General features: G+C 37.7%; 1 protein-coding gene across 2 annotated transcripts in view; it reads left to right on the top strand.

Annotated features, from left to right (window-relative positions):
• ZNF782 (zinc finger protein 782) overlaps window positions 1-12,658 on the top strand; it is a 54,448-nt gene extending 41,790 nt beyond the window's left edge. For both annotated transcript variants that reach the window (XM_057305631.1, XM_057305630.1), the window contains 2 exons: window positions 5,709-5,804; window positions 9,342-12,658. In XM_057305631.1, the coding sequence (XP_057161614.1) occupies window positions 5,709-5,804; window positions 9,342-11,212 (1,967 nt within the window). In that variant the 3' untranslated portion in view covers window positions 11,213-12,658. The remainder of the gene's footprint in view (window positions 1-5,708; window positions 5,805-9,341) is intronic.
• The last annotated feature ends 8,886 nt before the right edge of the window (window positions 12,659-21,544 follow it).

The following is a 21,544-nucleotide window of genomic DNA, read 5'->3' as shown; positions in this document are numbered from 1 at the left end:
GAGCACAAGGCAGCTACCACTTTGACCTCAGCTGGAGCAACTTCTTACTGAACATGTTGCTAAACCCAAGGGAACCAAAAGCAAAAATGAAATATTGGTATTTCATCAAGATAAAAAGCTTCTGCACAGCAAACGAAACAAACTAAAAGGCAGCCTACAGAATGGGAGAAGATATTTGCAAACAACATATTTGATAAAGGGTTGGTATCCAAAGCCTATAAAGAGCTTATCAAATTTAGCACCCAAAAAACAAATAATCCAGTTAAGAAATGGGCAGAAGAGGGCACGTGGGTGGTTCAGTTGGTTGAGTGTCTGCCTTCAGCTGGGGTCATGATCCCCAGGTCCTGGGATCGGGAGCCTGCTCCTCTGCTGCTCCCCTGCTTGTGCTCTCGCTCGCTCTCTCTGTCAAATAAATAAAGTCTTAAAAAAAAAAAAAGAAATGGACAGAAGAGATGAATAGGCAGTTTTCTATATGGCTAACAGACACATGAAAAGATGCTCAACATCACTCACCATCAGGGAAATACAGATCAAAACCAGGATGAGATGCCACCTCACACCAGTCAGAATGGCTGAAATTAACACCACCAGAAACAACTGGTGTTGGTGAGGATGCAGAGAAAGGGGAGCTCTCTTGCACTGTTAGTGGGAATGCAAACTGGTGCAGTCGCTCTGGAAAACAGTATGGCGGTTCCTCAAAAAGTTAAAAATAGGGGCACCTGGGTGACTCGGTTAAGCCTCTGCCTTCAGCTCAGGTCATGATCTCAGAGCCCTGGGATTGAGCCCCATGTCAGGATCCCTGCCTAGCAGGATATCTGCTTCTCTCTCTCTCCCTTTGCCCCTGCCCCTCTCTCTCATGCTCTCTCTCTCAAAATAAATAAAAGCTTTTTTTTTAAGTTAAAAATGGAACTACCTACCATTCAGCAATTGCACTACTATGTATTTACCCAAAGGATAAAAAAATAGTGATTCACCAGGGTACATGCACCCTGATGTTTATAGCAGCATTACCAACAGTAACCAAACTATGGAGAGAGTCCAGATGTCTATCAACTGATGAGTGGATAAAGAAGGTGTGAGATATATGTACATTGGAATGTTACTCAGCACTAAAATAAAAGAAAAGAAATCTTCCTATTTGCGGTGATGTGGATGGAGCTGAAGTGCATTATGCTAGGTGAAATAAGTCAGTCAGAGAAAGACAAAATAACATATGATTTCACTCATGTGGAATTTTGAGAAAACAGATGAACGTATGGGGGGACGAGGGAAGCAAACTATAAGAGACTCAGTGATAGAGATCAAACTGAGAGCAGAGGGAGGGAGGTGTGTGGAGGATGAGCTAAATGGGTGATGGGTATTAAGCTGGGCACTTGTTATGATGAGCACTGGGTATTGTACGTAAGTGATGAACCACTGAATTCTACTCCTGAAACCATATTGCACTGTATGTTAACTAACTAGAATTTAAATAAAAAATTAAAAGAAAATGATGTCATGTTGATAGCATAAGATGGGATAAGAATAGCAGTCTGTTTGCCTCTGTAGTCTTTATCCCCAGAACACAAACTCCATTTTTATCCCCAAAACACATCAGACAAGTAGGCTGTACTAAAGGACTTTCTGCAATGCCTTCTAAATGTCAAGGTTATCAAAACCAAGGCAAGTCATTCATAATCTAGAGGAGTCTAAGGAGACGTGATAACTTAATGTAATGTGGTTTCCACATGCACAGCGGCAAAATGGAGAGGACAGAGAAAAAAAAATCATCGAACTTTATGATAGAACAATAATAATGGGCCGATTGTTACAGAAAATAGATAATAAAAAAAGAAAAGAAAATAGATAATAAAAATGAACAGTCTCGGGGGACTATGCATCTACAACAAAATCTCTTAACATTTTTGTCTTTGGAGTCCCATAAGGAAAGGTGGAAAAGTATTTAAAGAAATAATGACTGAAAATTTCCCAAATTTGGCAAAAGGTATAAGCCTACATTGAAGAAGCTGGGCAAACTCCATACAGAATAAAACCTAAAGAATCCTTGCCATGAACTCCGAACTTTTTCTTTCTTTTTTTAAGATTTTATTTGAGAGAGAAGAAGAGAGTGTTGGGAGCACAGGGGAGAGAGGCAGGAGGAGAGGGACAAGCAGACTCCACTCTGAGCATGGATCCCAACATGGAATTCGATCCCACAACTCTGAGATCCTGACCTGAGCTGAAATCAAGTCAGATGTTTAACTGACTGAGCCACCCAGGTGCCCCCGCCCCGTGACTTTCAAGCTTATGGAAAGCTAATGACAAAAGATCTTAAAAGCAACAAGAGAAAAACTTTACCTTTTTATAAGGGAAAACCATTTAAATAATATTTATGAAATAAACTTATTGTGGACAGGATATAGTTGGGTCATATTTTTTTAACCATGGATCAGTCTTCTATAGATGGGAATTAGGTCATGTTGATAATATTGTTCAGTTTCGCTTTGTCTTTACTTACTTTTCATCTACTTGTTTTATCAGTTATTGAGACAGTGCCGTTACTGCCCAGCTGTAATTGTGGATTTGGTTATTCTTTCAGTTTTATCAGGATGTGCTTTATATATTTTGAAGTAGTTTCATAAGATGAAAAAATATTTAGCATTGTTTTGTTCTCTTGATGAATTATTCCCTTCCATCATTGTGCAGTATTTCTCTTTATCCCAGATAATATTCCTTTCTTTTGAATTTTACTTTGATATTACTATTAGTCACTCAGACTTTCTTTTTATTATGTTTGCTTGGTATCTTTTTTGTTCTTTTTACTTACAACCTACCTGTGTCTTTAATGTGGATTTCTTGTAGACATCATATATTTGGATCTGGCTTTTATATCCAATCTGTCAGTCTCTGGCTTTTCAATTGCAATGATCAGACCATTTATGTTTAATCTTAAATGAACTATATGTGGCTGTTTACTATTTTTGCAATCTGTTTTTTTCCCCATTTTTCTACTTTGCTGCTTTCTTTGAATTAACTGTGTATTTTTAATGATTTTGTTACATCTATATAAGTGGTTTATTGGCTGTGCCTCTCTTCTGTGGAAATGTGGTTGCCTTAGCATTTACAGCATACGTCTTTAACTTAACACAATCTACCTTCAAATTGTTATTTTACTACATTTACAAGAATTTTGTGATTGTCCATTTTTTATCTTCCATCTTTTGTACTGTTGTCATCATATATTTTACATACACACACATATATATGTGTGTGTATATATATATGACATGTATGTTATAAAACTTACAGTATATTGTTGCTGTTATTTTTAAAGATAATTTACCATTTTTTAAAACTTCTAAAAATGAGAAAAGTATAATTTATATTTATATCAAATTTCCAGGTTGTGGTGCTCTGTGTTTCTTAAATCCAAATTTCCACCTGATGGCATTTTTCCTCCTGTCTGAAGAAATTTTTTTTAGCTTCTTCTGTAATATATGCCAATTGGTGATAAATTCAGCTTTTGTTTGTCTGAAAATATTCTGTATTTGCTAACTATAGAACTATAGGTTGACTTTTTTCTTTCAGTACTTTAAAATTGTCACTTCATTTTCTTGTGGCTTATATAATTTCTGAGAAGAAGCAGGCATTCTTTATTCCTCTATACATATTATACCTTTCTCTACCTCCTTAAGATTTTCTCTTCATTGAATGAGATCTTGCCATTTGCAATTACGTGGATGGAGCTAGGGTATAATGTTAAGTGAAATAAGTCAATCAGAAAAAGACAAATACCATATGATTTCACTCGTATTGGAATTTAAGAAAAAAAAACAAATGAACAGACCAAAAAAAGAGCAAACAAAAAGAACAAACTCTTAAATGCAGAGAACAAACTAGTGATTACCAGAGGGGAGGTGGGTGAGGAGAAGGATGAAGTTGATAAAGGGAATCAAAAGTGCATTTATCTTATTGAGTACCGATAATTCTGACAAATATTGTTAGCTACTAGTTTTGTTGTATTATTTTAAATCTTTTGAGGCCTTTTCTGGTATGTAGTTAAGTTCCTTGGAATTAATTTGATTATTTCAAGGATTGCTTTAAACTGTATTGTCAGATTCAGAGCTTGCTTTAGGACTAATTTGGCTCCTCTGTTAAGCAGTAAACATCTTTCTGGTTTTCTTCCCAGTTGGCCATGAAGTAGATTTTTCTACCCTGGCTGGTGGCAATGGAAACTTCCTGCGTCTGTGTATGCTTTGATAATTTTTTCAGCCTACTCTTTTTCACTTGTCTTTCCCCATCCTTGAGTATTTTCCTTTTGTTTTCTCTCTTTTTTTTTTTAAGATTGATCGATTTATCAGAGAGAGAGCAAGCGTAGGCAGGGAGACCTGCAGGCAGGGGAGCAGCAAGTAGAGGGAAAGCAGGCTCCCTGCTGAGCAAGGAGCCCAGATATGGGACTCCATCCCAGGCCCTGGGATCATGACCTGAGCCAAAGGCAGACGCTTAACCGACTGAGCCACTCAGGCGTCCTGAGTATTTTTCTTACATACTTGCACAAGTTAGTACTTAAGAGCCTCTTCTGCAAATCTCTAAGACTCTGTATCAGTACAGCTTTATCTTCTCTAGTATTTCATCTTTAACAATTCTAGTCGTCATGGCTTCCTTAAAATTCAATTATGTTATTTCAACCTACTGAGTCAGCTAGGCTTTTTTGGTTCTTTTGTTCTGTAGTTTAATCTCTTCTTGGCAGTAAGCTGTGTGATAAGGGAAATTTTCAATTTTTAATGTTTGTGGGCCGTGGTCCTGGGCTCCCAGAGAAGCTATACTTTAACATTTACTAAGACCAAAATGAATCGGCAAAACCTCAAAGCATGGTCTCTATTTCTGCCCTGAGCACACACTGTACATCTGCTTCAATTAAAAAAAGGGGGGGGGGGAGGAGCATTCCAAACATAAAGATAAGAAAAACAAAACAGAAGAACCCTCCCTGGTTCCCATAAGATTAAAGTTATACAGCCTTGCATATAATAAAAATGTAAGATAAAGTCTGTAACTTTCTGGAATGTCTTTCATCTTGATGATTTGTAACTCTTTATGTAAAGAACTTACATAAACCCTACACTAAATGTTCCTTCCCTGGAGCGCTCTCTTGCTTGTGAAGATGGTGTATCCCTGGCAGTTGTCCTAACTTGAACTCAAATAAAACTCTTCCTTTCTCTTTAAAATTTTTAAATTTTTAAAAGTTTATGTTCATTTTGTATCAGCATGTGATGATCGTAGGACTCACCTCATTTGTTTTCCTATTGTCAGGTATGCCTGTCTGAGCTGCCTGGTGTCTGAAGTCTAAAAACCATTTTATATAGTCTGTACACTCTTTTAGATGTGTGATATGGAGAGGTAAATCAGTTCTTTTTACTCTGTTATGGCCAGTTTGGAAAGTCCTTCTGAAATCTCTTGTTTAAAACACAGACATTGAGCATTTTAGAATTTAACATTACTTAGTCTTATGATTCAGGGGTTTAAAAAGATTGATCCTTTATAAAAAATTAGAAAAAATAAAATATAAAATAAAAAATATTAGAAAATATTTTTTTGTGATCACTCCTCTCCCAGAAAAGTTGTAGTGAGCACCTTGAATGTGCCACTTTTGAAACTATACCTTCCTTCACATTCAGCAACAGTGTAACTTATGGAGCTAACTCAAGTGCTAAATTATTTCCCATTTACAGGGTACTGCTTTACAAAACCAGAACTGATCTTCACATTGGAACAAGGAGAAGATCCATGGTTATTAAAGAAAGAATTTCTAAGAAAGAGCTCCCCAGGTGAGTTATTGAATGCTGGCAGAAGGCATCCAAGAAAATTAGATCCAAAGTGATCAGCTAAAAAAAAAACAAAAACAAAACAAAAACAAAGCTATCAGCTGGAAGTAAGCCGTTTAAAATGTTTTTCAGCGCTGTCCTTTTAGAGGCTTTACATTTTAAATTATAAAAATAATAGATCTAATAAAATGTGGAAGGGGCCAGCTAACACAAGGAGTGGGTTGTAAGCGTGTTGATATCCTCATCTTTAAAAGGTGAGAACTAAGTGTTCCATTTGAAGCTGAAAAGTTAAATAATGAATTCCATGTTCTTACCAGTAAAAAGATAAAAACTAAGAAAAATTATAACAAAGCTACTAAAATTGAGAATCAGATTAGAAAAGAGAAAGAAACCATAATTTTTTCATTATTTAATAGTTACTAGGGTCATCTAAATATATAAATGATTAAGGACTTACATAATGTAATTGGAAAGGATGACTGGAGCAAACTGCAGCCTTCCTAATTATTAGAAGTTAAATATGTTTGATAAAGCAAAGATAACAGACCTGTTACTAGAAAAGTTTCTTATAAAGCTCTATAGAGTTGCCAATAATATTGTGTGTCAACTATACTTCAAATAAAAAAAGAGAGAGCAAGTCCCCAGGACAACTACCACATACCACGCTCACTGATTCTTTGTTACTCAGCATATAGTCATACTCATAGCTAAGATTTATAATGTGGAATGATTGGTACAAAGCAAAATCAGCAAAGAGAAAGGGGACAAAGTCCAGAGGAAATGAGGTGCAAGCTTCCAAGACCCCCAGCAATGAATGTGCCAACACATGTGAAATGTTGTCTACCTAGAGACTAGGTTCTTGGGAACCATCTCAAAATCTAAGTTCACATGCCAGCCAAGGGCTAATCTTCTTGCAAGCCCACCATCTAAGTGTAACAGCCTCAGGCCTGCTGTGTTAAATGTTTTGCACAAAAGCTATGCAAACACACCACATAAGTAAAGTAAACATACCTGCCATATCAACTAATGTAAATGAATTAAATTCACCTATTAAGATAACATGCTATCAGATTGTATCAAAGAGATATCCCTAAAAAGTAATATATAAAGTTTGAAATAGAGTCGTGAATTGTTAAGCCAAAGGCATAAAACTCAGTATTTATTTATCTAACTAATACTTAAGAATCAGTTCATGTCAAAAGCAGGTAAGAAAAAGGACATTTTGATAAAGCTAAAAGAGTTTTTAAAGGACATATAAAAGTTTTAAATATTAGTGTACCAAATAAATTACCAAGATTTATAGGACAAAAACGGTCAAGAGTTATAAGGAGAAGTAGGTATACATTAGAGAGAGTAGACCTTAATATGCCCCTCTGATTTCATACCAGACTCAGTGGAGTCTAGAATAAGGCTCAGGAAACTATCCCTAGGTCAAATCCTGCCTGCTGCTTTTTTGGTAAAGAAACGTTTATTGGAACACATAGCCATGTCCATCTGTTTATGTATTCACACTACAGGGCAGAGGTGAGTAACATTGGTTTGAACTACACAAATAACGTAGGCTTTAACTCACCTGGATTATGATCCCCCCAAAAGAATGGTCTGTTTCATTCTTCTTCTTTGGTATGTATTATATGATAAATATTTTTAATAATATTGTGGATTGATTCCAAAACTAGGTGGAGATAACTATTTCATATTGATTCATTCAGAAGACACTATTCATAAATACAATGCCCAAGTCAAATTTCTAGGATTTTTGAATCCTCAGGTGTAGGTCAGCAATCAATCTGAGCCCTTGTATGTGCAGAGCTCTCTAGGTAATTCTGAGGCACACTGGGACCACTGACTTATGTTACAGAAGGATGCAAAGAATATCACAGCGAGTGTTTCGTTTTGGAAAAGTGAGCAAAGTTGCATTTCATATCATATATTTCATATCATGTAAAGTTCTGTTGATTAAAAGATGAACCAGTATTTTAAGTACATCCAAGAAAGAGAAAATGCTGCCCATTTAACTATGGACTTGCCATCGTTTTAAGATGCCTCCTGATTTGGGTTATGGTAATGTGCTTTAAAAATCATGAGTCACAAATATGGGCACTCTCTATATTTCCCTTGTTAAGATGAATGATACAGGCAGAATGATACTTCTTTCAGATTTTAAAATAAATGTTGCTTAAATTTGTGAGACGATATTAGAAGCCTTTCTGTTGTTAAGTTTGGTGAAGATAGCTTTGCTGCACCTGAAGGGCATCTGGATTCTATGTAGTCCTAAGGCTAGAATGGAGGGCAGTTTAGGGAAAGAGTATGAGTATACATTTCCTGCTGGAAGATAACCATTGGGGACTGATAGCAAGATTAGAGCAGAAAATACTATGGACTGGTGGAATGGTAGCAAGAACACACAATGAACATGCAGTTAGTGTGAAATTTGCCCTGAATCACTTAAATCTTTCATCTCTTGGTGCCTTGGGCAGTGTATTAAAGGCTTTCAAGTATTTTTTGGAATAGGCCTGACGTGTTTGCTAAGAGTGTGGGTAGTAGCAGGGCAACAACAGTCAAATATGCATAAGAAACTCATGGTAAATAAATATAAAGGATACTCATTTTTAGGGCCAGTTTGAAACATGATCCTTAAGGTTCTCACAGTCAAACAAAACAAAACACCTAGGTATGTCGGAAATCAGAATCAAAGATTGGACAAACAAAACTAGTTTGGGGGAAATGATGAGCAAGGTGAAAAGAGAAAAGTTAAGTTTGATGACCAAGATATATTCACTATTGAACAATCCTGATATAATACCAAGGTACCAGAACCAGGATAGAGCACTGACTCCTGTAGAGGTGGAAAATTACTTTAACTCCTGTCATTTTTTTTTTTTTTTACTTCTACTGATACGTTTATATTTCTGTGAATGATACCACAGAGAGAATTCAAGCACAGCAAATACAATTTTTTTCTTTCACCATGAGGAAGCTGGTGCTATTATAAATTAATTTTAGTGTCGTTGTGTAGACTGGAAAAAATGGAGCTCCAACTGATTATGTTACCATTTTAATCTAGATTTGACCAAGACTCTAGACTCATATTTTTCCCTACTGCAAATTCTATCTCCGATAAATCCATTGAAAGCCTTCTAATCTACTTAGTTCCATAATATTTGTTGAATTCATCCCATTTATTACTTTTTTCCTGTCTTTTCTGTTCCCAAGATCCAACTCTCTTGAATATATTCTCCATTCTCAATTGTTCCTTTCCTTTATTTCTTCTTCTTCAACCAGTTTTGAAAACTATACTTTAAGGTGCCAAATACATATGTATATTTATTTCTAGTTTCTTCTCTTTCTACTCCAAAAAGGTTTTTTGTTTTTGTTTTTTTTAACAAAAAGAGAATATACACTTGGAATTACTTTATTGTTGGGAAACTGAGCCAGAAACTGAGGCATCAAATACATAAGAGGGCATATATCTATAAGTCCCATTCCATAAGAAGTGTGTTAAATATCTTAAAGTATTTTTAATTTTCTCACTTTTAGAAGACTCCCAACCTAATCAACTCTCAGAGAAGAGCCTAGGAAACCAAGGCAAATATTTGTGGCAAGTTTTATTCACCAACAAATCATTGACTACAGAGGAAGAGATTTCAGGAAAGCCATGTAATATGGACATAAACATTTTACCTGCAAGAACAATGCCCTATAAGTTTGACACTACAGGACCTGCTTACCTGCATCTCAGCTCATTGGCTCCACACTGTCAACATTCAGGAAAGAAGGCTCATGAGCTTACTGTATGTAAGAAATGGCTTCTCAGTATTAAGGAGGGCAGAACTGATACTGGAGAGAAATCATTTGTTTATAGTAAAAATGTGAAATCCTTCAGTCATAAAGAGAAAGTCATTCAGCATCAGGCAATTCAGACTTTGCAGCAAGCTTCTGAGTACAATAAATGTGGAAAAGCTTTCCTTGAAAAGTCTGCCCTCATTATATCTGAGAGTACCCACCCAAAAGTGAAATCTTATAAATTCAGTAAATTTGGGGGAAAACAATGTGATAAATCAACTCTTTTAGTCTCTCATAGCAATAATCCAGAGGAGAAGAGTCATGAATTTAATGAATATGAATGTACTGAAAACAGAAATAGTTTCAGTAGGATCACTCAAAGAACTGACACGGAAGGGAAACCTTTCAGCCAAAAATCACACATTAGAGAACATCAGAAAATTCATATAGGAGTGAAACCCTTTGAATATGGAAAGAATTTCAGCCGTAATCCAGCCCTCCCAGTGCATCAGAGAACTCACACAACAGACAAATCCTCTGATTATGACACATGTACAGAGATATTAGGTTGCCAGTCAGCTTTCAACATACATCAGAGAACTCATGTAACAGTGAAACCCTATGAATGTAATGAATGTGGAAAATCCTGTTCTGTGAATTCATTCCTGATTCAGCCTCTTGAAAGTCACACAGGGGAGAAAACCTACGAATGTCATGCATGTGGGAAAACTTTCAGTGAGAAGTCACGCCTAAGGAAACATCAGAGAACTCACACAGGAGAGAAACCCTATAAATGTGATGGTTGTGAGAAGGCTTTCAGTGCAAAGTCAGGTCTAAGAATACATCAGAGAACTCACACAGGAGAGAAACCCTATGAATGTCATGAATGTGGGAAATCTTTCAACTATAAGTCAATCCTCATAGTACATCAGAGAACTCACACAGGGGAGAAACCCTTTGAATGTAATGAATGTGGAAAATCTTTCAGCCACATGTCAGGCCTAAGGAATCATCGGAGAACTCACACAGGGGAAAGACCATATAAATGTGATGAATGTGGGAAAGCTTTCAAACTGAAGTCAGGTCTAAGAAAACATCATAGAACTCACACAGGGGAGAAGCCCTATAAATGCAATCAATGTGGGAAAGCTTTCGGTCAGAAATCACAACTCAGAGGACATCATAGAATTCACACAGGGGAGAAACCCTATAAATGTAATCATTGTGGGGAAGCTTTCAGCCAGAAATCAAACCTCAGAGTGCATCACAGAACTCATACTGGGGAGAAACCCTATAAATGTGATGAGTGTGGAAAAACTTTCAGGCAGAAATCAAATCTCAGAGGACATCAGAGAACTCACACGGGGGAGAAACCCTATGAATGTAATGAATGTGGAAAAGCTTTCAGTGAAAAGTCAGTCCTAAGAAAACATCAGAGAACTCACACAGGAGAAAAACCCTATAACTGTAATCACTGTGGGGAAGCTTTCAGCCAGAAGTCAAACCTCAGAGTACATCAGAGAACTCACACTGGGGAGAAACCCTATAAATGTGATAAGTGTGGGAAAACTTTCAGCCAGAAATCAAGCCTTAGAGAACATCAGAAAGCCCACACAGGGAGTTAAACATATGAATGTAAAGAATGTGGAAAAACTTTGAGCCAGAAATCAAATCTTACAGTATGAAAGAGAAAGAGAAACCTATGAATAGAATAAACAATTCCAAGTTCCTCTGCAAGATACCGGCCTTCACAAACATCAGAGAACTTACACAGGAGAGAAATTCTTGGAATATATTTTATATGGGCAGTCTTCCATCCGGAGTGCAATCCTCATTATGGATCAGAGAACTCACCCAGCAAAGAAATTACAAAGATAATGAACATGAGAAATACTCATACTCAATCCTCAGAAAACTCACACTGCAGAAAAGGTCTGGGAATGTAATAAAAATGTGAAAACTTTGTGTCAGTTATCAAAATTTACTCATTCAAAGAAATGATACAATGAGAAAACTGAGAATGTAATAAGAGTTTGATGCCCTTTAGCCAAAAGCCAGCTTTCTCAGTACAACAGAAAATACATGGAGGTTAGAGACCTCACAACAAACCAGACAAAAAAATGAGGTAATCGATGTGGGGAATTCATCTATTATAAATCAGCCCTCAATTTGACTTACACAGAAGTAATCCCCATATGCCATATAATGACTATTAATTGTTCACCAATAACCATTTCCTCTTTTCCCTCCTGCCACACCTTGTCTAAATTTCTCACCAGCGTCATCCAAATGGGGTCATATTAATAGCCTCTGGCTAGTAGGATGTGGGGGTCAGTGACCAGTCTCATTTAATACATTCCTCGAATTCTCAAATGTTTTCTTCTGTCCCTTATCAGAATGGAGTGGAGATTACTCCCAGTGAAACCATGGGACTCATGCACTGAAGATGGGAGAGTACAAGATGCAAGGAAACAGGGTAAAGAGTCACTGGAATGGAGTTTTCTCCATGTATACGGTCTTTTTGCAGTGAGGAAATAAACTTGTTCTCTACAGAGTTTCTATAGGCTTGGGCATATTTTATACTGACATATACTCACCAACCCTCAACTAATAAAGCCTATGAATATGATTTCTGTGGATATGTGAACTCAACATATATCAGAAACCTGACACAGGAGAAACCCCTGACAATATCCTGAATGACCATAGTTTTTATCCACGACTCCTCCTCATCAGGTAAATATCAGTGGAAGAAATTCAACATTTCAACATATGTAGGAAATCCTTTACCAAAAAATAATATCTCATTAAATATCTGATAATTGAATTGTAAATGTATGAAAGTTCTCAACAAGTTATCAAACTTTAATCTTTCTCAGATGTGTTACAGGGGGAGAACCTATCAATTTGAGAAAGGTAAGTAATAGCATCTACGTAGAAATTGTTCTATAAGACTATTGTTTCATACGTATTATGAAAACAGCTAAACATAACAATATTGATAATGTAGACATTCACTAGAATAAGATGCTTTAAAAGAATAAGAAATAAATTGCATAAACTGAACAGCATTGAATGTGTGTGAATATTTTCTGAGTTCTCTATTTCTTATCTGTGTGAGGTTGTATATATGCATACCACTTACCTGGAATTTATATGTGTACTGGAACTCAACATCGTTATAATAGAATTATGTACCCCTTGCTCAGTAACTGTTCTGACATCAGCTACATTTTACCACATGTAGATTAATAACAAATAAACCCTTTACAAAAGGAAGTATCTAAAAAGTCAGAATCCCATACTACATTTCATTTCTCCTGCTGCTTTCTGACATGTGCATATAGGAAAGGCTATTGTTACTAAACAGTTTCTTTTCAAAGAAGCCAGACAATGTTTTCTGTGTATTTTTGTATTATCTCAGGGTCACCAGTACATTTAAAACATATGCCAAAATATGGAAAGAGCCTAGCTGTCCATAAACAGATGAATGGATAAAGATGTGGTACACACACACACACACACACACACACACACACACACACACACTGGAATATTACTCAGCCATCAAAAAGAATGAAATCTTGCCATTTGCAACAATGTGGATGGAACTAGAGGATATTATGCTAAGCGAAATAAATCAGAGAAAGACAAATACTATATGATTTCACTCATGGAATTTAAGAAACAATAAAGATGAATGTAGGGGAAGGGAAGGAAAAATAAGAAAACAAAAAGGGAGGTAAACCATAAGAGACTTTTAACTATAAGGAACAAACAGGGTTTCTGGAAGGGAGGTGGGTGGGGAAATGGGGCAATTGGGTGATGGGCATTAAGGAGGGCACTTGAAGTAATGAGCACTGAGTGTTGTATGCGACTAGTGAATCACTAAATTTTACCTCTGAAACTAATAATACAGATTTGTTAATTAAATTGAATTTAAATAGTACATGATTATACAGTTAATCAGGTAGGGGGATAGTTCGTGGAAGGATGTTTTTAAGACTGTAAACTTGTAAATACTCCTGTAAATACTAAGCTTGTGAACATTAAAATACATAAAATGAAAAAAAAACACATACCTTTAAGCATACACACACATACACATATCTTCAGTGTCACTGATTATTTTCTCAGCAGTATCAAGTATACTGAGGAGCCCTTTGAAGGCATTCTTCATTTATGATACTGTGTTTTTTATATCTGGCATTTAAATTTTATTAAACTTTCCATCTCTCTGCTGAAATAACCTATCTAATCTTGCATGTTGTCTAGCTTTTCCATTAGAGTCATTTTATACGATGTTTGACATTCTCTGGCTCAGTGAAGCAACTGCTTGGGCCCTTGCTTCTCCCTGCAGCCACCTAGCTCTCCAGAGTCTGGGTTCGTTTTTTCCCCTGCAATCTCAGATATCTGGTGCATTCAAGAAAACTTGTTAATTTAAAGTCTTGCCCAGCTGTTTTGTTTTATGGATGGGAGCAATGCTTTCTCCTGTTCTCTACTTATCTGAGCTAAAACTGAAAGTTTTCAGTGGATTTTTCATAAATGTTCCAGTGGAATTTGGTGGGGAAGGACAACTATTTTCAAAAATGATGATAAAATAATTGGATATTCATGGTTTTTAAATATACCTTTATGTTTACATAATTAAATACTTAATTCAAAATGAAATATAGACCTAAACAAAACCGCTAACAGTACAAAATCTGTATCCCCGTAAGAGGATAAACCTCTTATCATGCGCCCACAGACCAGGTACTTGTCCCATAGAAGTACCACTGCAGGGGCGCCTGGGTGGCACAGCGGTTAAGCGTCTGCCTTCGGCTCAGGGCGTGATCCCGGCAATCTGGGATCGAGCCCCACATCAGGCTCTTCCGCTATGAGCCTGCTTCTTCCTCTCCCACTCCCCCTGCTTGTGTTCCCTCTCTCGCTGGTTGTCTCTATCTCTGTCGAATAAATAAATAAAATCTTTAAAAAAAAAAAAAAAAAAAAAGAAGTATCACTGCAACTGTGGGACCTGGCAGGACCCATGCCTTCTGGAGTAGATAGCACAGAGCTTAGTGTCTTCAAATAGGCCAACCATGTGGACTTTGGGGCTTCCTGTAAAGCCCTAACAGTCCTGCTCTGGAAGTACAGGCTGCAAGGTTTGAGCAACTTCTCAGACCATGTTTGTAAAGAACTGTTGAGGATCCAGATGTCTGTGATTTCTGGTACTGCCTGACCTCATGGAAGGGGGACAGTCTGGGATTGGTAACCATGTGATACCAGCAGAGACTTCTTTCTTGCTGCCTGCTATGGTGCTGGGCACTTTCAGGGTCCTGGGGATCATAACAGCTGTGATGGTTGGCTTGTTGCACCACTGAGACTGCTGAGCAACACTTCGCACACATTTGCCTTCTTTTCTGTGTGGTCTTTGAGAGCAAGAGTGGCCTCTGCACCTGAAAGAGGGCAAAGCAACTACAGATGCATTTGGTACGACTTTAGCTCAGGACCACATTTAAGTGTACACTTTGTTAAGCTTGGGCGCAGCATCCTGCTTAATAGAGGTTTACCAAGGAAAGGAGTGCTTGAATGATGCTTCTAACAATCAAACGCATTGCTAATTTTTTCATATTCTTCTGTATCTCTGTGGGAAAAAATTCAATCTTTTTAAGTAAGTGTAGCTTAGCCTGCTCTTTGGCATATTTTCCCAATGTTTTATATTATTTAACTATGTATTCCTCCCCCCAGCACTGTTTTTCTTAAACCCAATGATTTAGATATATTTTATTTTCTTCTTCATTGTCTCTAAGTATTTTCTAATTTCCCTTGTGACTTCTTCTTTGATCTATTGTTTGTTAAGAGTGCTGTTTAATTTCCACAAATTTGAAGTTTCCAGTTTTCCTACTGTTATTGATTTCTAACGTCATCCTACTATGGTCACAGAAGAGACTTTGTATAATACCTTTCTTTTTCAATCTATTGAGACTTAATTTGTGCCCTAATGTTTGGTCTCTCCTGAAGAATACCCCATGTGCACGTGACACAAATGTGTATTCTGTTATTTAGTACAGTGTTCTATAAATTTTTGTTAAATCTAGTTGGTTTATTTCACTGTACAAGTCTGTTTCCTTATTTATCTTCTGTCTGGTTCTACTACCCATTACTGACAGTGAGATTGAAATCTTGTTATTATAGAAATATCTGTTTCTCCTTCAATTCTGCCTATTTTTGCTTCTTATTTTGATCTCATTATATGTGTAATTGTTTATAATTGTTATAGCTTCTTGCTGTATTGAACCTTTTATTAATATATAATTTTAATAACCTTTTATAGAATTTTATTTAAATTCAGTTAATTAACATATAGTGTATCATTAGTTTCAGAGAGAGTTCAGTGATTCATCCGTTGCATATAACACCCAGTGCTCATTATATCTTGCGCCCTCCTTAATGTCCATCACCCAGTTACCTCATCCCCCCACCCGCTTCCCTTCCAGCAACTCTCAGTTTGTTCCCTATAGTTCAGAGTCTTATGGTTTTTCTCCATCTCTGATTTCATCTTATTTTATTTTTCTCTCCCTCCCCTATGATCCTGTTTTGTTCCTTAAATTCCACATGAGTGAAATCATATGATAATTGTCTTTCTCTGATTGGCTTATTTCACTTAGCATAATAACCTTTTTTTATCCCTCGAACTAGACTGAAACCAGGAGCTCAGGAGTGTGCACGCAACCAGACTGAAAATAGGAGCTCTGGAGCGCACGCGAACCATACTGAAACAGAGCTCGGGAGCGCATGCAGGAACTGGGGATGGCTGGCGGTGTTAGAAGCAAAAAGGACAGAGACGAGCCGGCCCTGGAAGCGAGGGCTGGGATAGTGGCTGTGGGGTGCACAACCCAGGATGCTTCAGGGTTTTTAGCACCAACAGAAACAGAGTTAAAGTGACCAAGAGAGCTCAGTGGAGAACAGGCTGCGATCTCTCTGTTCTGAGACAGAGACTAGGATACGGCCACTGCTGCTCTGACTCTCAGAAGAGCCACAGAAAACTGCCAGGGAAAGCCACCAGAGAACAAAAGCCTGGAAATACCGGTTCACATTGTGCCCATCTCCATCCCCCCTCACAGGGGACAGGGCAACTCTACCCAAAAGGGTTGCCTGAGTATCAGCACAGCAGGCCCCTCCCCCAGAAGGCAGACTGAAAAATCAAGAAGCTCACATCCCTAAGGTCCCTATAAAACAAGTGCACACTGCCTGGGTCCTGGTCAATATTTGGGCTCTGTGCATCCCTGCAACCTCTCCTCATCAGAATGACGAGGAGGAGGAATCTTCAGCAAAGAAAGGAGACAGAGACTGTGGCCTCTGCCACAGAACTGATGGATATGGATATAACCAAATTGTCAAAAATGGAATTCAGAGAAACAATGGTCAAGATGATGTGTAGGCTTGAGAAATATAGTAACGAGGGGCGCCTGGGTGGCTCAGTCGTTAAGCATCTGCCTTCAGCTCAGGGCGTGATCTCAGAGTCCTGGGATCAAGCCCCACATCAGGCTCCTCCACTGGGAGCCTGCTTCTTCCTCTCCCACTCCCCCTGACAGTGTTCCCTCTCTTGCTGGCTGTCTCTCTGTCAAATAAATAAATAAAATCTTTAAAAAAAAAAGAAAAAGAAAAAAATAGTAACGAAAATATTAACGAGAATATAGAATCTCCAAGGGTGGAAATGAGAGCGAATCTGGCAGAAAATAAAAATGCTATGAATCAAATGCAGTCTAAACTGGATGCTCTGATGACCAGGGTAAATGAGGCAGAAGAATTAATTAGTGAATTGGAAGATGGGATGATAGAAAAGAAGGAAAAATGGGAACTTGGCTCAAAAAAATCCAATCTCAAGAATGTAGAATATGGGAGATTACTGACTCAATGAAACGTTCCAATGTCAGAATCATCGGCATTCCTGAGGGGGTGGAGAAAGAGAGAGGTCTAGAAGAGATATTTGAACCAATTGTAGCTGAGAACTTCCCTAATCTGGCAAAGGAAACAAGCATTCGTGTCCAGGAGGCAGAAAGGACCCCTCCCAAGATCAATGAGAACAGACATACACCACATCACATAATAGTGCAATTCACAAATATCAGATCCAAGGATACAATCTTCAAAGCGGCCAGGGGGAAGAGAATCCTAACCTACAGAGGGAGGAACATCAGAATAACGTCAGACCTGTCTACACAGACCTGGCAAGCCAGGAAAGGTTGGCAAGGTATATTCAGAGCTCTAACTGAGAAGAACATGCAGCCAAGGATCCTTTATCCAGCAAGGCTGTCATTCAGAATGGATGGAGAGAGAAGGACCTTCCAAGACTGGCAGAAACTGAAAGAATATGTGACCATCAAGCTAGCCCTACAAGAAATATTAAGGGGGGTTCTAGGGGCACCTGGGTGGCACAGCGGTTAAGCATCTGCCTTCGGCTCAGGGCGTGATCCCAGCGTTATGGGATCGAGCCCCACATCAGGCTCCTCCACTATGAGCCTACTTCTTCCTCTCCCACTCCCCTGCTGCGTTCCCTCTCTCGCTGGCTGTCTCTATCTCTGTTGAATAAATAAATTTTAAAAATCTTAAAAAAAAAATATTAAGGGGGGTTCTATAAAAGTAAAAAGGCCCCAAGAGTGATACAGAATAGAAATTTACAATCTATAGAAACAAAGACTTCACAGGCAACATGACATCATTAAAATCATATCTCTCAATAATCACTCTTAATGGGAATGGCCTAAATGCTCCATAAAACGCCAGAGGGTTGCAGATTGGATAAAAAGATATGACCCAGCTATATGCTGTCTACAACAGACTCATTTTGAACCTAAAGATACATCCAGACTGAAAGTGAAAGGATAGAGAACCATTTTTTCATGTCAATGGACCTCAAAAGAAAGCTGTGGTAGCAATTCTCATATCAGACAGATTATATTTTAAAACTAAAGACTGTAGTTAGAGATACAGAAGGACACTACATTATTCTTAAAGGATGTATCCAACAAGTGGATATGACAATTATAAATATCTATGCCCCCAACAGGGGAGCAGCTAGATACACAAGCCAACTCTTAACCAGAATAAAGAGACATATAGATAATAATACGTTAATAGTAGAGGACCTCAACAATCCAGTCTTGGCAGTAGACAGATCACCTAAGCAGAAAATCAACAAAGAAACAAGAGCTTTGAATGACATACTGGACCAGATGGATCTCATAGATATATACAGAACACTACACACAGAACAGCAGAACAATCATTCTTTTCGAATGCACATGGAACTTTCTCCAGAATAGACCATATACTGGGTCACAAAACAGGTCTCAACCAATACCAAAAGACTGAGATTATTCCCTGCATATTCACAGACCACAATGCTTTGAAACTGGAACTCAATCACAACGAAAAATTTGGAAGAAACTCAAACACTTGGAAACTAAGAACCATCCTACTCAAGAATGGCTAAACCAGGGAATTAAAAATGAGATTAAGCAATTTTTGGACACCAATGAGAATGAAAACACATCGGTCCAAAACCTATGGGACACTGCAAAGGCGGTCCTAAGGGGAAAATACATAGCCATCCAAGCCTCACTCAAGAGAACAGAACAATCTAAAACGCAGTTTTTATATTCTCACCTCAAGAAGCTTGAGCTGGAACAGAAGAACAGGCCTAACCCACGCACAAGAAGGCAGGTGATCAAGATTAGAGCAGAGATCAATGAATTAGAAAGCAGGAGCACAGTAGAGCAGATCAACAGAACTAGAAGCTGGTTCTTTGAAAGAATAAATAAGATTGATAAGTCACTGGCCAGACTTATTCAAAAGAATAGAGAAAGGACCCAAATTAATAAAATTATGAATGAAAGGGGAGAGATCACGACCAGCACAATGAAATAAGAAGGATCATTAGAAACTTTTATCAACAACTTAATGTCAATAAATTAACCTGGAAAAAATGGATGCCTTCCTGGAAACCTATAAACTACCAAGACTGAAACAGAAAGAAATTGATGATTTAAACAAACTGATTAATTATGAAGAGATTGAAGAAGTTATCAAAAACCTCCCCAAAAACAAGAGTCCAGGGCCTGCTGGATTCCCTGGGGAATTCTACCAAACATTCAAAGGAGAAATAATACCTATTCTTCTGAAGCTGTTTCAAAAAATAGAAACAGAAGGAAAACTACCAAACTCATTCTGTGAGGTATTACCTAGATCCCCAAACCAGTCAAAGACCCCATCAAAAGGTAGAATTACAGACCAATATCCCTGATGAATATGGACACCAAAATTCTCAACAAGATCCTAACTAATAGGATCCAACAGTACATTAAAAGGATTATCAATCAAAACCAAGTGGGATTCCTCTCTGGGATGCAAGGGTGGTTCAACATTCGCAAAGAGATCAGTGTGATAGATCACATCAACAAGAAAAGAGTCACGAACCATACGATCCTCTCAATTGATGCAGAAAAAGCATTTGACAAAATACAGCATCCTTTCCTGATTAAAACCCTTCAGAGTATAGGGATAGAGGATACATTCCTCAATTTCATAAAAATCATCTATGGAAAGCCTATGGCGAATATAATTCTCAATGGGGAAAACCTGAAAGCCTTTCCCTTAAGATCAGGAACACGACAAGGATGACCACTCTCACCATTATTATTCAACATAGTACTAGAAGTCCTTGCAACAGCAATCAGACAACAAAAAGGTATAAAAGGTATTCAAATAGGCAAAGAAGAAGTCAAACTCTCTCGTCAAGGATGACGTGATATTCTATATGGAAAACCCAAAAGAATCCACCCCCAAATTACTGGAACTTATCGAGCAATTCAGTAATGTGGCAGGATACAAAATCAATGCTCAGGAATCAGTTGCATTTCTATACATGAACAATGAGACTGAAGAAAGAGAAAATAGGGAATCAATTCCATTTACAGTAGCACCAAAAATCATACAATATCTCGGAATTAACTTAACCAGAGAGGTAAAGGATCTACATTCTAGAAACTATAGATCATTCTTGAAAGACATTGAAGAAGACACAAAAAGATGGAAAAACATTCCATGCTCATGGATCGGAAGAATAAACATAGTTAAAATGTCTATGCTACCCAGAGCAATCTACACTTTCAATGCCATCCCGATCAAAATACCAATGACATTTTTCAAAGAGCTGGAACAAATAGCCCTTAAATTTGTGTGAAACCAGAAAAAGGCCCTGAATCGCCAAGGAATTGTTGAAAAGGAAAAACAAAGCTGGGGGCATCATGTTGCCTGATTTCAAGCTATACTACAAAGCTGTGGTCACAAAGACAGCATGGTACTGGCACAAAAACAGACCCATAGACCAAAGGAACAGAATAGAGACCCCAGAAATGGACCCTTGGCTCTTTGGGCAACTAATTTTTGACAAAGCAGGAAAAAACATCCAGTGGAAAAAAGACAGTCTCTTCAATAAATGGTGCTGGGAAAATTGGACAGCTAAATGCAAAAGAATGAAACTTGACCACTCACACCATACACAAAGATAAACTCCAAATGGATGAAAGACCTTGATGTGAGACAGGAATCCATCAAAATCCTAGAGGAGAACATAGGCTGTAACCTCTTTGACATCAGCCACAGCAATCTTTTTCATGACACATCTCCAAAGGCAAGCGAAACAAAAGATAAAATGAACTTGTGGGACTTCATCAAGATAAAAAGCTTCTGCCTAGCCAAGAAAACAGTCAAAAAAACTAAGAGGCAGCCCACGGAATGGGAGAATATATTTGCAATTGACACTACAGATAAAAGACTGGTATCCAAGATCTACAAAGAACTTCTCAAACTCAATACACGAGAAACAAATGATCAAATAAAAAAATGGGCAGAAGATATGAACAGACAGTTTTCCAACGAAGACATACAAATGGCTAACAGACACTTGAAAA

The sequence above is a fragment of the Ursus arctos genome, unplaced genomic scaffold, assembly GCF_023065955.2.
Source record: "Ursus arctos isolate Adak ecotype North America unplaced genomic scaffold, UrsArc2.0 scaffold_33, whole genome shotgun sequence".
NCBI classification, from domain to species: domain Eukaryota; kingdom Metazoa; phylum Chordata; class Mammalia; order Carnivora; family Ursidae; genus Ursus; species Ursus arctos.
Note: the sequence above shows the minus strand (reverse complement) of the source record. Positions and strands in the feature narration are given on the sequence as shown.